Source organism: Furipterus horrens, unplaced genomic scaffold (genome assembly GCF_987537825.1).
Source record: "Furipterus horrens unplaced genomic scaffold, mFurHor1.1.pri manual_scaffold_12, whole genome shotgun sequence".
NCBI lineage: Eukaryota > Metazoa > Chordata > Mammalia > Chiroptera > Furipteridae > Furipterus > Furipterus horrens.
The window spans coordinates 99,019,922-99,036,627 of NW_028327182.1; the positions used below are offsets into that span (position 1 = coordinate 99,019,922).

At 47.2% G+C, this 16,706-nt stretch overlaps 1 protein-coding gene and 1 long non-coding RNA gene across 3 annotated transcripts; one reads left to right on the forward strand and one right to left on the reverse strand.

Moving 5' to 3' along the window:
• Positions 1–1,236: 1,236 nt before the first annotated feature.
• Positions 1,237–12,189, forward strand: LOC149996659 (uncharacterized). 2 transcript variants are annotated; one of them, XR_016507499.1, is made up of 4 exons: positions 1,237–1,344; positions 1,984–2,084; positions 10,955–11,143; positions 11,664–12,189. It is a non-coding gene; the product is annotated as an uncharacterized LOC149996659 (long non-coding RNA). The 2 variants fall into 2 exon arrangements; XR_016507498.1 differs by having other exon boundaries at positions 10,955–12,189.
• LOC149996660 (uncharacterized) lies at positions 3,782–8,206 on the reverse strand. The gene is given in 6 exon segments (XM_090258816.1): positions 3,782–4,155; positions 4,158–5,321; positions 5,761–5,849; positions 7,284–7,379; positions 7,937–8,063; positions 8,201–8,206. Coding segments are annotated over 6 exon segments (1,545 nt in total). The 3' UTR covers positions 3,782–4,092.
• Positions 12,190–16,706: the final 4,517 nt, after the last annotated feature.

The window sequence follows — 16,706 nt, forward strand, 5'->3', positions numbered from 1 at the left end:
TAAATAGTGAAAGACAGGACACCAGGAAATGCTCTCTTTGAAGAACTGAGACGCTGTGAGCATGGACCTGTGGGGAGCAAAGCACGCAACAAGAATATGGAGAGTCTGCTGTCACCGAGCGCCGGGAGCTCGATGCCAGAACACAGCCGGCACGTCATGGTTGTGACGAGGTAGACAAAGGCAAGTGAGAGTTGGGATCAGGTTGAGCCGGAAGAGGTAGGTTGGGGTTACTGCCAGGGTTGGGCCAGGACTGGGGCTAATGAGTTAGGAGTCACATGAAGACACATTTAGGACTAGGCCTAGGTTTAACTTTAGAGGTTAGATTTACAGGTTACAGATTACAATTCTGAGGCTGGGGTCTGGTATTTGTGGTTAGAGTAGTGGGATAGGTGAATGTGAAGGCTTAGGGGTTAGGGTTGGGGCTGTGTGAGGAAAGGTGAGCAGTGAGAATGAGGACAGGTGCATAAAGACAGGGAGAAGGCTACCTTGGCGCCCGTCAGTGGGGCAGCCTTGGTGCTCATCGAGGGGCTGGATGTGGATGGTGGGATCTTAATGGCATACCTGAACCCGGTGACCACACGCTGAGATATGAGAGTCTCTGCTAGGCCCCTGATGCCACCAGACCACGGTTAGGCGAGGGCCTCATGCTGGGGCTACATGTGGCATCTGTGGGCGTGGTTGCTCCCAGAAGAACTAATGTACACATAATGCACAGCCCCACACAAAGTGCCCTTTCTCTGTCACCTGGTCCCAGCTCTCCCAAGTTGTCACCTGTGCCCTCACACAAGTGCTCAGGACTGTGCACCCTGGATGGCCACTTCCACGGCAGGCCACGCAGGCCCCAGTGAGGACAGAGGGTAGCCTCTGAATCACAACCCAGCCCTCAGGCCCACCTCACCTTCCAGTCGTGGCCCAGTGGTTTGAAATACGTATTTTTTTTTTTTTTTGACCCAGCTTTCAACCCAAACCTGCAAAAACCATGGGAGTCCTCTATTTGTCCAGGATACTGTGGGTGCATGCTCTTCTAGCTCATCTATTTATTTGTCTGGACTTCGAACTATGCTAGGATCAGCTTCAGTGTCAATACATGTAAAATACAGTTCATAAATGTCCCTATCATGTGGCAAAGGGGAACAATAGGCAAGATGAGGCATGTGAGGGGCTTAAAACAGGAATTGTATCAAGTGAGCTTATTACCAAGTCCGGATTCTCTCTCTCCCTCTTTCTTTCAGGATTCTAATAATGCATAGTAGGCACAGCCCTTAAGCCAGGAAAAGCTGGCCGTTGCTGCCACTTTGTGGGCACTTTGTGAACAATACCTCATGAAATCTCTGATGCCATAAAGTGAGCAACCATGAATAACACTTTAGTGTATGTCACAAGCTAAACTTACTGCTGCCATTTAGTGTGCATCTTGGAATTAACACTTGAGCTTTTTTCTTGTATTTCACAAGAAAAAGTTTGCTACTGTCGCACATGCAACTAGTAAATAACAAATTATTCCATGTCCTAATAAAAATTGATTCTCTATTAACGTCTAGGATGCATCTTGAAAATAACCTCAGTGAAGTTCAATAGGAAATGCTGTGCTCAGCTTCCCAAATCCCATCTTCTTGCACAAAATGGGAATAATATCCGGTTGGAAGTAACTGCAAAATGTCATTTTTGTGCGGCCATCTATTGTGCAACGAGTGACAAACACCTGAGTGTATGTCATCATAAAAAGTTATTCTCTCCTGCAATCTAGGGTGCATCCTGTAAATACCACCTGAGTGGCGCTCAGGAGGAAAACCTTAGTGCTGCCTTCTACTGTTGAACTTGGGAATAGCACTTATGTAGCCATGTGGTGGGCAGATTGGGAATACTCCCGGGGGTGGGTGATGGAGGCTGCGGTCCTCCTGAAGCATGCTGGGGGGCGAATCCTTGGGTGATCTGCAGTCAAGCCCTCCCATGGATCTTCCCTTATCTCTCATTTTCCCAAAGAAGCCGGAGAGTGCAGACTGTGGAGAAGACCAGAGAGCGCCTTCCCCATGGAACATCCGAGTGTTGACATGACCATGCTGTGCCCTGCCCCTGGGTGACTGGTGGTGAGTCCTCAGTAAACTAGACGTAATCCAGCTTCACAGTAGTCCCACAGTACAAACCTATCAACGTTTAAGTTTTTTTTTTTGTTTTGTTTTGTTTTTTACCAAAGCAGTAACGATATATAAACTTTATTAGTGTCTACTTTTTATTTCCACATTAAGTTCATCCCTCACACCACCAAGTACCATGAGGATGTGTGCCCGTGCTACATGCTGATGCAGACCTAAGGGGTCAATGTGCATGATGGGTGCTCCTGATTTAGTATAACTCACTTAGTATAACTCACGCAAATACGTTTGCACCAGTTTTAAAAAATGGAATTTAATCAGCTTGTGTAATTTTAACCATGAAAGATGCTTGCATTTTTTTTCAGTCAGAGGTATCTTTCTTAGACCTTATTAATAATTTTTCCAGAATTCTACATCCTACACTCCCAAAATGCTTCAGAATTGAGAGCATTTTATCCTAAGTTTCCCATAACAACACTTTGGTAAAATTCCGAATGTTTTGCTGAATCATATGCTCAATAGTTCCAGAATTTCCTTCCGATCCACAATTTCTAACACAAAATTCACCTGGAGGTTCATCCACTCTCTCAGTGTGAGGTAAGCAGTGCTGACTGGGTAATGAGAAGTCACAGAAAACATTTCTTCCTTACGACCCCAGTTCAGTACAGAATGAATCCTCACCTGTTTTACAAGTGTTGCTCTATTGATACAAACAACATTTTACCTTTTTCCAAAGAATAACTTTTAGCACAGATTATCTGCTCATCTTCAAGAGGCTTTGCCCCCCGGCAGTGGACTTTTCCCACTGATTTCTGGTTTCAGCAGTTCACTGGCAGTACAGTTTCTAGCGCACACCATGAGTAAGTGCACGATTACAGACCGAGAACGTCTCTCCTGTGCAGCTGACTAATTTGTTCAAAGGATAAGTGATAAACCAAGTTATTTCTACACTGACCGCATACATAGGGTTTCCGTGGCATGTCTTTTCTCCATTTCCGCCTCAATCACTCATCGGTTAGATTAACAACTCGGTCTGTCATCTAGCTGAGAGATCCCAGATTCTGGTTCCTGCCCCGTCACTTCCCAGGGGAGACACAGCAAGGAGCTTGTAAAAGCACTTGCCCAGAGACCGAGGGTCAACCCATGCCAGCTGCCTTGCCTTTCGCCAGGCTGGCGTCAGCAACGTGCTCTCACCCCATGCACCCTACTGCTGAAGGGTCTTCACTCAGGAGTTTTGATTCAGGTCTCACTGCCGGTTAGAAAAGGGCCCTGGTTCCTGACCAGGATCAGCTCCCCGCTGAGACCTTGCTTGTATGGAACACAGGTCACACGGTGTGGTGGGGGCAGGAGGCAGGAAAACTCATGTTTGGCTCTGGCTCTCAGCTGGAATGCCACCCTCGGACAGGACCCAGGGGTCAGGTCAGCCTGAGGTCAAATAAGGGGTCGTTCTGAGCCTCACCTTGAGGCGCTCAATGGGGTACATCACACAGCAGCCGAGAATCCCTGCCACAGCGGCCACCACCGTGTACATGGTGACAGTGGTTACAGCCAGTCCTTAGTCAGGGCTGGAGCCCAGATCCTACCACAGCAGGGGCCTGCAGGTGCCCACCTGCCCACTGCCGGCCCTCCCACCCACGCCCCACTGCAGCCACCTATTCAGCAGCACTGACTCCCCAGGGTACTGCCCCAGCCCAACTGCCCGCACCGCAACCCCTGCCACACAGCCAGCGCCCTGCCCCTCTAACGCCATCCACGCAGCCCAGCCTCCGATCTTTCCATTTTAACAGAACTGTGTATGAAGATTCTCATAAATTCTCTGCATTATAGTTTGAGTTCTACCAGGTCAGTGCATTGCCTAAAGTCTGTCAAGTAGATGCTATATTACAGATTCTCTCCCTGTTGAGTTAACTTTGACTGAATGAAGTAAGGATGAATAACAGCTTTTCCTGACTGTTTGCAAACACAGCTTCTTTTCCTTTCTGTGAGTCCTCAGGAGGGTTTAGCGTTTGAAACTATGGGTGATGAGTCTTCCACATTTATGACCCTTATAGTGTGTGTTCTCCCATGTTGTCTGAGATTGAAATATTTACTGAAGGCTTTTCCACACAGATAACATTTGTATGGTTTCTCTCCAGTGTGAATTCTCTTATGCAGTCCAAAGTTACAGCTTCTATTGAAGGCTTTCCCACATACATTGCATTCATAAGGTTTCTGGCCAGTGTGAGTTTGCTCATCTTGTTTAAGGACAGAAGATTCAGAGAAGGCTTTTTCACACTGACGACATTTGTAGTGTTTCTCTCCGGTGTGAGTTCTCTCATGTTTTCTAAGGTGGGAACAGTGAGTGAAAGCCTTCCCACATGAATGACATTCATGTGGTTTCTCTCGAGAGTGAATCACCTCATGTCGTCTAAGGTTAAAACTTTTACTGAAGGCTTTCCCACAGAGATGACACCTGTAAGGTTTCTCGCCAAAATGAGTTCTTTCATGTTTTCTAAGATCAGAAAAATGAGTGAATGCCTTCCCACACAGATGACATCTATGTGGTTTCTCTCCAGTGTGAATCACCTCATGTCGTCTAAGGTTAAAACTTTTACTGAAAGCTTTTCCACACAGATGACACCCATAAGGTTTCTCGCCAAAGTGCGTTCTTTCATGTTTCCTACAGTGAGAAGATTGAGTGAAGGCCTTCCCACACAGGTGACATCCATGTGGTTTCTCCCGAGTGTGAATTAGTTCATGTCGTCTAAGGTTATAACTTTTACTGAAGGCTTTCCCACACAGATGGCACCCATATGGCTTCTCTCCAAAGTGAGTTTTCTCATGTTTTCTAAGGTCAGAACAATGAGTGAAGGCCTTCCCACACACATGACACCCAAGTGGTTTCTCTCGAGTGTGAATGATTTCATGTCGTCTACGGTTAGAGCTGTTACTGAAGGCTTTCCCACATATGTGACATTCAAATGTTTTCTTTCCATGTTGAATGTTATTCTGTTGTCTAACGACAGAGTGTGGAATCAAAGCACTCCCACGATGACATCCATACAATTTACTTGTAGCCTCCATTTGTTTCTGTTGATTAAAGTAAGTGATTGCTTTTCTAAATTCTTGGAGGATATGGGGTTCCTTTGCCATGTGAGGTAGCATACATTGAGTCGATGTTAAGATTTCAGTAAAATTTTCTTCAAAACCATTACATTCAAAAGGATCTTCCCGAATGTGAAATCTCTGCTTTTTGAAAGAAAATGAGACAATGTTAAAGGTTTTGCCACATTTATTCATTACTTCATTCATTTCTCTACATATAAATATAAATTCTAGGGTAATCATTCAGCGTTAGACTCCAGTTAAAATTGTCACGAACGTGGGGTACCAATCTCCCACATACATAAAAATTTTCTCTTTTGTGGCATTCCAACAGCAGACATGTGATTAACTTGTAGACATTATATTTCAAACATTGAGTACATGAGTCAGGATTATGAATTGTTTGTGAGATCTTGGGTATATTTTTGCCTTTAAGTTAAATATCTTTCTTCCCTAAAACAAAACGAACCAGAACTTTCTGCTGTGAGAGTTCCAGACTCTAAATAGGTAATTGATCCAAAATTACACTTTATTCAATTCCCAGGTCTTTATTTAGAAGAAAAGGATCACCCAATAAGCTTACCTTGGCACTGATTAGGGATGTGTCCTTCTTGTAGAAATGTTGAGAGGATATTTCTTGTTTTATAAAATGACCTCTCTTATCTGAAATGACTGGAAAGAAACAGACCTGCATTATTGGGATTAAAATAGTGAAGAAATACAATGCCCATTTGAGTAACTTTCAAATATTAACACATGAATGGTAAAGAATGTCAAAATAAGGAATACTTTAAGAAGATAGAAATCATACCTATCAACAATTGATATTTTGTGAACAAGAGTATGAGAAAAATAAAAAGAAGATAGCAACTTCTGGAGGAAAAGACAGAAAATCTTTACTGAATAGGTCCATGAAAAGAGCTATTCAGTGAATTATAAAAATAAAAAACATCGCTTTTATGGATAAGCCAGAGACACAATGCACAGTTTCACAAACAACGAAATAAAGACAGACCCAAACAACAGACTGTAAAACGACAGTAAGGAGGTTATACTCTTCACCACCATCCTCATCGTCAGCACCATGTGCTCCAACCTCCTCACAGTCCTTCTGAAAGACAGCCATGTCTGCACAGCTGCAGAAAGCTCTCCTTCCTGCACACCCGCTCCCACACGCCCGTGGACAAAGGCTCGCTGGGCAAACAGCAGTCAAACTTGCATCTGGAAAGCCCAGGCCCCAGCAACAGCAGTGGCGTTGCTCCGCAGGCACAGCTCGCTGTGCTTTGGCCACCAGCCCCCACAGTGGGAGGCCGGTCATCATCGCCAACTGTGCGGCCAGTGGGGCCCCAGTCTACAAAGTGGATGTGCACTTGGACTTGACGGTGCCAAGGGCAGCACTGAAGTCTTTGGAAACTACGTCACCAATGGAGAACAGGCGGCAAGCCAGGCATTTAGTGTGGCTCGGCAAGGGACACATTCCACCACCTGGTGGGTGGCTCAAAGCCCACATCGGTGATCTCTGCTACCAAAAGCTGTACATGGTAGGCTTGCTCAGCAGAGAGGACAGGGGAATAGGTGGCCATAGGGAAGAAATTCTGGGATATGGCACCAGAGCGGTCTGGACTTCTGTAAGATCAACATTCAGGGCTCCATCAAACCCGAGGGAAGCAGTGATGAAGGACACAATCTGAATATCATGTTTAAGGTTATTGTCGGCTGTTTGCCTAATATCAAGGTTTCTACAACAGATATCACAGATGGCCTTGCTGTCAACCATGAAAGCACAGAGTGCTCCAGGGTGGTGTGGGCGGTGAGGGTGCAGTTACACGGCTCAATGACAACTGTGGAAATCTGGGGAAGGGCGGTGAGGGTAAACAAAGAACTCCAATGAGTACCTGAATATAACCCTCCCTAAAACCAAGATAACAAGACTCTTGAATAGAAGTGAATACCTGCAAGGTTCAACCAGATCTGAAGAATCTGTCTCCTATAATTTAGAAAACATGAGCAAACTGAAAAATCTTCATGGAATCATTCCTAGAGCCCCCTGCCTCCCAGAGCAGTCCCCTTCCCTTCTCCGCCTGAAGCACAGCTGTGGGCACTCACCTGCACCCTGGCCTTGCAGAGCGCCACTCCCTTCTCCTGAAAGTTGCTCTCCCTCCTTCGAATGGGAAATCACATCCGACTGGTAGAGCCAATTGCCTGTTTGTAGGAAAACGACATGTGGACTTTAGTTGCATGGTGATAGCAGTCCTTGATCATCAATACTGGGTCAACTGATGAGAAATGGTAAGTTTGCCTTTGAAGGTCAGCCCAGGGAAGACTGTGCTGAAAACAGCATGGACAGCTCTTTCACCAGCAAAATGACGGCTCTTGAACTTGTTCCCAGAGATACTAAGGACCTATCATTGCTGATGCCCGTGCCCAAGTTCAGAGAGACTGCAGAGCCATCAATATTTTCATTGAGTGAAGAAGCACAAGTTTTCACACTGTTTTATTACTATAGCCAAAAATATCCCATAAATACAACCCCTACCAGGAAAAAAAAGCTACATTCTATGTGGAAAACAAAAGTCTTGTTAATTTTAATACTGTGTTCTGATCTAACCACAGTCTTTGCAGCAAAATATTATTTAAAAAAAAAAATCACTACATGTTCTTACGCATTCCAAAATAGTAAGTTTCCACCACTGTTTGATTATTGGAATTTGAGTAGCAAGGAAGACATGAAAGGGTTCCACACGTAGTAAGAGACTCACCAATCGCGACCAGATGACTGATGCTCTCCAGCATCACATCTGTGAACAGTTTCCTCTGGGATGTGTCCAGCAGGGCCCACTCCTCCTGGGTGAAGTTCACGGCTACATCCTCGAAGGACACAGCATCCTGAAAGAGCGGGGATGTGGCTTCAGAAAGGGCACTGCCTGCCCGCCTCTGGTGAGGACGGCACAGGTAGGGAACAGTCCTGAGGTGGTGGAGCAGGGCACCGAAAGGTCAGAGAGTTCTCGGTGCAGTCACGTCACTCTCATTGCTGACCCGGATACCTGACTTTCAGATGCGCCCACAGAGACAATGCACTAAAGATATAAAACTTCATTATAAAGAAATGTCACAGGAGGTTGGGTGTCATATAACCCGGATCCCATTAAGCTTGTAATTATGAGTCCAGATCAGGATTACAAAATTAGCACCAGATACTTATAATTAAAACACTCTTCTCCACCAATTTTAAGAAAACCTACAAAGTTATCACAAGGAACGCAGTGTCCAGCACCTGCCAGTTTTGAACCACGACTAAGGGTTGATCCGTCTCCTTCGTCAGGCTCGTGTCCTCAACAAAAAACCTGTTTAAGGGCTGTTATGAACTTGTAAAGACCCAGTGAGCACATGTAAAGTGATAACACTCCAGCAAAAAACACTGAATACAATGTAGTCAGAAAGGATGGAACATATTGAAGCAACGTCCGGAATTCTGCAGAACTGAACACAATTCAGAGAGGAGTCGGGACCAGCATGCGCGGCCTGTCATCTCCACACAAGTGAGATGTTCGTTATAAACTATAAATGTAAGTGGTTCCGCAGCACAAACCAGAGACTGGAGACCATGTGCTGAAGGACAGCAGTACCCTGACCCTTCCCGTGGTCTGAGCCCTCCCTTGGCAACTGTTCCGGACTCCCAAGCATCGTTTTCGTGGCCCCTTTGTTTCTTCTCCCCGCCTATCCGTTCAAGCGTACCTGGAGTCGCTGGGTTACTCTGGCCTCTTCCGTTCAGGAAAAGTTTCCACCGGGCCTGAAGTTTTCCCCTACCTCCTACACTCTTCCCGAGTCTCAACCAAAGGAAGGTGACAATGCTCCCTGTGCACTGCTTCCACGTAATCAGATTTGGAGAAAGGGGAAATCACACAGAGAAAATTCACGCTTTGGGACATGGGTAATAATGAGAATTTTAGTTTTCCTTTTTAGATTTCGAAAAGCACCAATACAGGCTATCAAAACTTTAAGAGGCTCGACATTTGCAAAAATAAATGATGACTGCTCATTGATCTCTGTCATGATCGTTATGGGTTTCAGCTCAACACCAATCTGCACTCCCCCCGGCACCTGTGACGCTGGCGTGACAGAGCTCAGTTGTGGCAACACCTGCCTCCCTTTCCGGCTATGATATTTAGCTTCTTCCTTAACCCTAAGGCCATTATAGTTAATACGGTTAATGTGTACCTTTTTTTTTTAATTTTTTTTATAACACGGTTATGAATTAGATGAGAAAAAGGAAACCTTTCTCATCTCTTCTGCAAGGACACAGCATTAAGGAGACCGGAGTATGTTAGTGTCACATCAGGAAAGAGATTGCCATTTAATGAGTCCTAGACCCGACATGACCCCTCCAGAGCTCTGGAGAAACTCAGCTGAAGCACAGAAAGCTCAACTGAAGCTTGAAAAACATCCTGTGCGCACATAGAACATCAGTGCCTGTAGGAGAAACACACCGACAGACGGGCAGCAGGAAATCTCACCCGGGACTCCATCGTCACCAGCTCAGCCGCCAACGGTCTTCCGCGTTTTCGCTACACAGGAGGCCAAGCTGGGGAAGGAGAAGGAAGCCATGAGACCCCGGTTATCCACCATCTCTGACCCCACGGTCACGAAGCCCCAGTGGCGCACCTGGAAGTAGCCCCCAGCCCAACCAGCAGAAACAGGCAGTGCTTGCTGAGACACGGTGGGAGAGTTCCAGTCTCCCAGGGTTAGGAGGTGGGTGACGAGGGGTGTGCCAATGACAATACGTACACCTACCTCCACCTTAGAGAAGATGTGCAAACCTGCAGCACTACCACCTAGTTCTCCCACAGCGCCCGGAACTGCTCAATTCCCTCTTGATCCCTGACTGGAGCCACACGTGTCGTGTCTCTTCCTCCAGAGACCACGGGGACATCGCTCAGGTTAATTATTCTTAGTTTGCACACAAGCCACATCTCTCCAACTCCATCCAGCTGCCAGGGGCCTCAATCCAGTCCTAACATCTCCTGCCGCTGGCCCCCACCTGACATGACCAGACGTCAGAAAACTGTGTTAATGTGACAAAAGCACATTCGTACAAGCACATACACTGCATGTTAGCACACATGAGTGAGTGACATAGGTAAAATGTGAATGTGCCTCCAGCTGCCATCTAAGCTCAAATTGTTTAAGGGTCACACAGCACACATGGACGTTTTGTGGAATAGGACTTCAAACATTAAGATTCAGAGGCTCCACTCTGCTTTTGCAACGTATTCTCCTTCTCGCTCTTTCACCACAAATCATTCTCCATACCCACATTCTATACCACAGGGGAACCGTGGCATCACCCCAATTCCCAAACATCTACCCCCAACCTCCTCATCCCGACTGCTCAGCTATGCATTTCATTAACCGGGCACACACCTCAATAGGTGTTTACCAAGAGGAATATTCTTTCCTATATCCTACTGAGTATTAACGGTGTCTGCTGAAGAAGACCCCCTACAGAAGGTGTCCCCAAATGTCTCCCTGTACCTGACAGCCCAGGAATCAGACCTCACAGTGGCTTTGAAGTATCCTATATTGGTAATTAACCCGCCTTCCTTCCACGGTCCCCAAATATGTGTATGCACATGCCTTCAAATTTACATACTTCCACACTGTCCTCACTTTACATAGATGACTTAGTTCCTACTAAGTCATATATATAGCATATCTATATATATACACATATATATATTTGAACTGATTTTTTAATAATTTATTTATTTTATTTTTAGAGAGGGGAAAGGAGAAAGAGAGGGAGAGAAACATCGCTGTGTGGTTGCCTCCCACACATGCCCACAACTGGAGACCTGACGTGCAACCTAGTAATGTGCCCTGCCTGGGAATCAAACCAGGAACACTTGTCCCGCAGGCCGACGCTCAATCCACTGAGCCACAGTAGCCTGGTCAAGTAGATATATTATGTAAGTAGACAGATTTCCTAGGTTTAACATCATAGAATGTACAACTGTCCCTGCAGATACACCTACAAATATATGTTTGTGTATGCTTATATATATAGACTCATATACATACATGAACATATATGAAGTTCTAGGTGAAGGTACCCCTCGAGTTGGTGGATGAGAACTTCTTTGCGGTTCTGTATGTGGGGAGGGGGCGGTCATCTTTCAAGAATGTAATACAATAGGACGAGCACCGTCTCTTGATCCAGCGATCATACCCCAACTCACGCAAAGGGCAGGAACCCTAGATCTGCACAGACGTCAAGTCTTTACAACTCCATTCCCTGCTCCGTGTCCAGAACGTGCCACCCGGGTGCTTGCATCGCCACAGCGCCCAATCCCCTACTGGTCACTTCTCAGTGTCACTGTGCTCACCTCCCACCCTCAATGTCACCCTTTATAAACCCTCGATCACCCTCGCACCCCACCATGTTTTTCCCGCTTGCTCCCCTTTTTCTCCCCATCCTCCCCACCGCAGGTCGACACGCACAGGGACGGAATCAAGCTGCCCTCTGCCTTCCCCGGTGGACACCGCATCTGTGAACAGAACCTGGCACGCACAGCCAGGGGGACGGGTTGGGGACAGAAGGACAGCGGTGTCCCAAGAGGGCGACGCCACTCCCCTGGCCCGGGACGGACAGCGGGACAGCGTGGAGTCCTGGGTCTGCCCTGCGGGGCAAGGGGTCACGTCCGCAGTGGGGTCTGGACACCGCGCGGTGTGGGGGTGGCCGCTGAGGGACCGGGACGGGACCCGAAAAGGACTCGATGCGGCGCCCGAGCGCTCGGCCTCCGTGCCTCTCGGGGCAGCGGGGCCTCTCCGCGGGCGGGACGGGCGCGTGCGGGGCCTGGGACACCCGTAAGGAGCCCCGGACCCGGCTGTGGAGGACGCTTGGGGGCGGAGGCCGCAGACGCCGCATTTAAAGGACAGAGGACGGAGTTCACTCACCGAACGCGACCATCACTCGGCGACATCCCCTTCCGAGCCCACAGGAAGTGACGCAGTGGGCGGGGCCTAGGCCTGAGAAGGCGGGGCGGAGACGGTGCGGCGGGCGGGGGGCGGGGCCTCCGGGGGCGGGTCCGGGCGCGGCAGCTGTGAGTTGCTGAGGAGGCGCCGTGGGGCGTGTCCGAGGGCGGGGCCTGAGCCTCCTGCCCCGCCCCCGGTCCGTTTGCCGGGCGGGGGGGGCCCTCCTTGCACCCAGCGCACCTGCAGTCGGCACGGCTGCGTCGGTTGGAGCTGCTTTGCCCCGTAGCAACCGAGCTCCTTCCTCCCGACTTCAGTTTAAATGTTTACGACATTTCGAGGCAAGAGCTCGGAGTTGTGAAAGCATTTAGTCCACCGACAAGTTGAAACGGTTTAAGTCAAAAACCTGTTTTCCGCGCAGGAGACAGGCGTCCTGCGAGTGCGGGGGCGCGACGCAGCTTCGTGGCGGGACGCGCTGTGTCCCGGCGGCGGCGAGTCGGAGCGCCTGCGGCTCCTGCACCTGGAAGGACCTAGAAGGGGCCGACGACCTCAGCAAGGCCCGAGTGGTCTGTGCTGAAGCCTGAAGCGCCCGTGAAAGTGTCGCGAGCGTTCCCTTCGCGACGTAATCCTTGCAGGAAGTCAGCCTTGAGTCCCCGGGCGGGTCCTGTGGTCCCGGCCATAAGAACCGAAAGCACGGAGATCCTGTCCTACAGGTGACACCGGCGGGGAGAAATAACAGGGAGCCGATCTAGGTGACTGTGCCACTCACTCGGACTTTATTAATGCAGGTTCATCCGGCTTTTATTAACGCAAATGTATTCCATCGCCATTCGAACGTAATAACAATACTAATCACGTAGAAACAATCAGTAGTGACATCACACGGGAGAATCGGGGGACGACGAACCCGAGCCCCGGAGTCTCAGTCTGAAGGTCTGGAAGGCAGCCTGGTGGGTGAGGGAATGCAGTATGGCGGAGCCTCGGGTGGGTGATGCCACGGGAGGCCAGCGTCACGTAGAGCAGCGTGTGGGTGTGGAGCTCGCTGTCTCAGCAGTGGTCTGCAGCCTGCCTCCGTCAAACCTTGCATCCTACAGAGAAATGTGTCTGCAGCTCTCTGTATGTCTGGCTGGCATGTATATTGTTTTGTTGGCATCAGTGAATGCACACACCATCAGTATTCCAAGGCATGTGTTTTTTTATATTTCTGAGGTCTTTGAGTCAGGACGCATCTAACAAGTCACAAATTAATCAGTAGTGGTTTTCTCAGTTGTACATAAACCGGTGATGCACCTTTAAAGAGACAGTGCCTTACCCTGGCTGGTGTGGCTCAGTGGATGAAGCAACTGCCCACAAAGAAAAGGTAGCTGGCTCGAATGCTGGTCAGGGGACATGCCTGGGTGGCAGGCCAGGGCTCTGGTCAGGGGTGTATGTGTCACACAGATGTTACTACCTGTCTTTCTCCCTCACTATCTATGTACAGAATACATAAATAAGTAACTAAATGTTTTTTTTACAAAGGTAGTGTCCTAAATTTGATGTAATAGTGATATCTGTTGCTTTGAAATGTTTTCCCCCCTGGTATGCCACATTACATCTCACTGTCCCCTTTCTTCCTTCTCAGTGTTCCAAGCATCAAAAGCCCTGGACAGCTCCGAATGGATGATGCCTAATATTCTTCTCAGATGATTTATAAGCTACTTTTCTAAGAAGTTTCATTACTTGCAATTAACTTGTTAAGTGCAGGTCCACCTGCTTCTTTTTCATAATTCCTGAGGAAAGCGGTCTCCAAGTTCTAAGCTGCAGGATAGTCACGGCCAAAGATCCTCAGGCGCTGTAGCAGTGGCCCATCATACAGAAAGCCCTCCTGAAAGTTGGTTCTGAGCCTGGCTGAGCAGGTGGGGTCTCCACACTGGGTCCAGCACTCAGATAAAGGGCGACTTGTCCTTGGTTTTCAGGGATTCTCCAGCATCTACCAATTCAAAGAATAAGAATAAGCTTAAAATAATCCTTATGCTAAAGATGCCTATTTTGTATCCCAGGGCACAGTAGGTGACAGGTGTTGAAGGGTAAGGGGGTGGCCAGGAGTGGAGTGGGGACAGTCAGCAGCCTCTGTCAGCCTGTGTGGAGCAGAAAAGGGAGGGAAGACAGTTTCTGAGGTCGAAGTCTCAGATCCCTATGAAGTGAGCAATTTCTCAGGACCACTTTTTATGAGCAAGCACATCCTGTGGACCAGACACGAGGATCGGTAGCGCACTGCTTCTGGTTCCAGTAAACTCAAGCATTGCGAGGTCCGACCTCACCGGCTCTGAGGAGACAGAGCCAAGTCTTAGGTCCTTCATCAAGGAATTTTGTAAGTAAAAAAAACAAAAGAGAATTGCAATGACAAAAGAAAGACTGTGATAGGTTAGTTCCATGTCCATAAGAGCATAGCTGATAAGTAGCAGACCTATGTGTAGAACCAATTGAGAGATAAAAATGGTAGCAGTTCTGTCAGAACTGCTTCAATCTTACGTAAATAAATGTAAATCATAATGGGAGTCACTTTGGGCTAAGCAATCAGAAAGAATATTTTTTCTTCTCTAACTGACAAGAGACCAGGTTGGGTGAGCAAAGAGAAAGTGGAGGGGTCAGAGGAGGTGGAGGAGGGTACAGGGGGATAAATGTTGGTGTGGGGAGTCTCCACTTGGGGCAGTGAACACACAATATAGTGTACAGATGATGCGTTGTGCGTGACATTGTGTTCCTGAAATTTGTATAATTTCATTAACCAGTGGCTTGTGAAAACATTGAGTATAGAGGAAAAAAAGGCTTGTGTTGTCAGTACAGCAATTCATAGTATTATACCTTAAAGGATCCCATGGTCTCCAGTATTACCTTTTTTTGTAAAATAAAAATGGGTTTGGTTTTTCCATCTTACATAAGGAATTCTGAGAAATGAAAGTGATTTAAAATTCCACCCCAGGAGGTAAAAACCACGTCAGGTGTAAGTACATACCTTTTCAGGTATCTTTAAGCGGACATTTCCTCCACATCCTCTGGATTTGACTCCGGTAGGTCCTTAATATGATTGCAAAAGTTTTAACTTCTCTGCTTTTATGTTTCTCTAATCCATGCACTATTTAAGACCGTACTTTAAAATTTTCAGTTTGCCTCTCTTTCTCATACATGCACTATTTAAGACTGTACATTTTTCTGTCTGTCTTGCTATGTAGTATTTTTATAATCATTTAGTTGAAATTATTTTCTAACTCCAGTTGTAATTTATCTGTGGGGTAATTTAGAAGTGTATTTCACGAGTTCTGTATATAAAGACTTTCTGGGTAACTGTTAGTTTCTTGAATAACTGCAATGATAACACGTATCAAGCTGTAAAAGTAATTTGAAACATGATTTATGGAGGTGGGAGAGGAAGGGGAGAGCCATGGAAGGCAGAGAGGATAATTGTAGTAGAACAATAATAACAACAACAAAACAAAACAAAAGAAAACAAAAAGGAAAGGGAAAAAAGAGACGATTTACAGAAAAGTAGTGTCAGCTTCTAAAACGTTCACAGTGTGATGCGCTGCCCCAATGTTAGTATGTGTGGGGGTCCATGAGGCCAAATCGTCATTTCGCTCTGGACTGCATCTGTTTCTATTGGTGTAAAGGTCGTTAGTCAAAGGAGGCAGTGCACTGAAGTTGGGGCAGTGACCCGAAGTTCTTTATGGGCAGTTTAAAAAAATTATTTTTATGTTGTGTTTTTTGGGGGACCGTGGGTGCTCTCACACCTTTTAGGCTTCAGGAGGAGAGCCCCGTTTCCAAGGCTTCCCTTCCCAGGTATTGGAAAGGATACTTAGAATGTCAAGGACTGTCCTCCTGCCGTGTTAACAGAGTGTTTCTTGTGATTTCGGGACACCCATGCTGTAGTGTGAGATGAGGCTCAGGAGTGTCGAGTGAGCAGCTGAGACCCATCTCTTAGTGCTCCTTTCCTCCATGGAGCTCTTTGTTAGGTCGCCCCGGCGAGGGCCCTGCCTCTGTTTCCCCTGCGGTCCCAGTTGTGCTGTACCGAAATCGCTGAAGTCCGGTCTCTGGATAAGGGTACCTCTGAAGGACACGGGCAGTCCCCCTGCACCAGGGGTAGCAAATATATGAGGGGTCTTGCAGTCCCCTACACCAGGAAGAAGGGGAGGGGCCGGACACTTGCTAAAACTTGTTCGGAGCACCTAAGAGAAGAAGGATTTTTTGGTCTGCCGTCTTAGGTATGCGAATTCTAGAGCAAGAAACATACTGTCTACTGGTTGTGCAAAGTGAGTTTGTAGGGGATTGGCCAAAAGACAACAATTTCAGGGAAGATGGGATCACCCGGCCTCTCAGGGATGCCATCCTCATGCAGGTCAGTGGAAAAAATGGTGGAGGACAGTGGAATTACCACGACTGTAGGTCACAATGTTGTTTGGAGGTGCATTTTGCCACCTTTTGTGAATAAACTGTACTTGGAAGTAGGAATTTATATATTCTTAAAAATTTGTTTTGGGGGAGTATTGTGTTATTAATCTATTTTTAATTGTTTAAAATTATTTG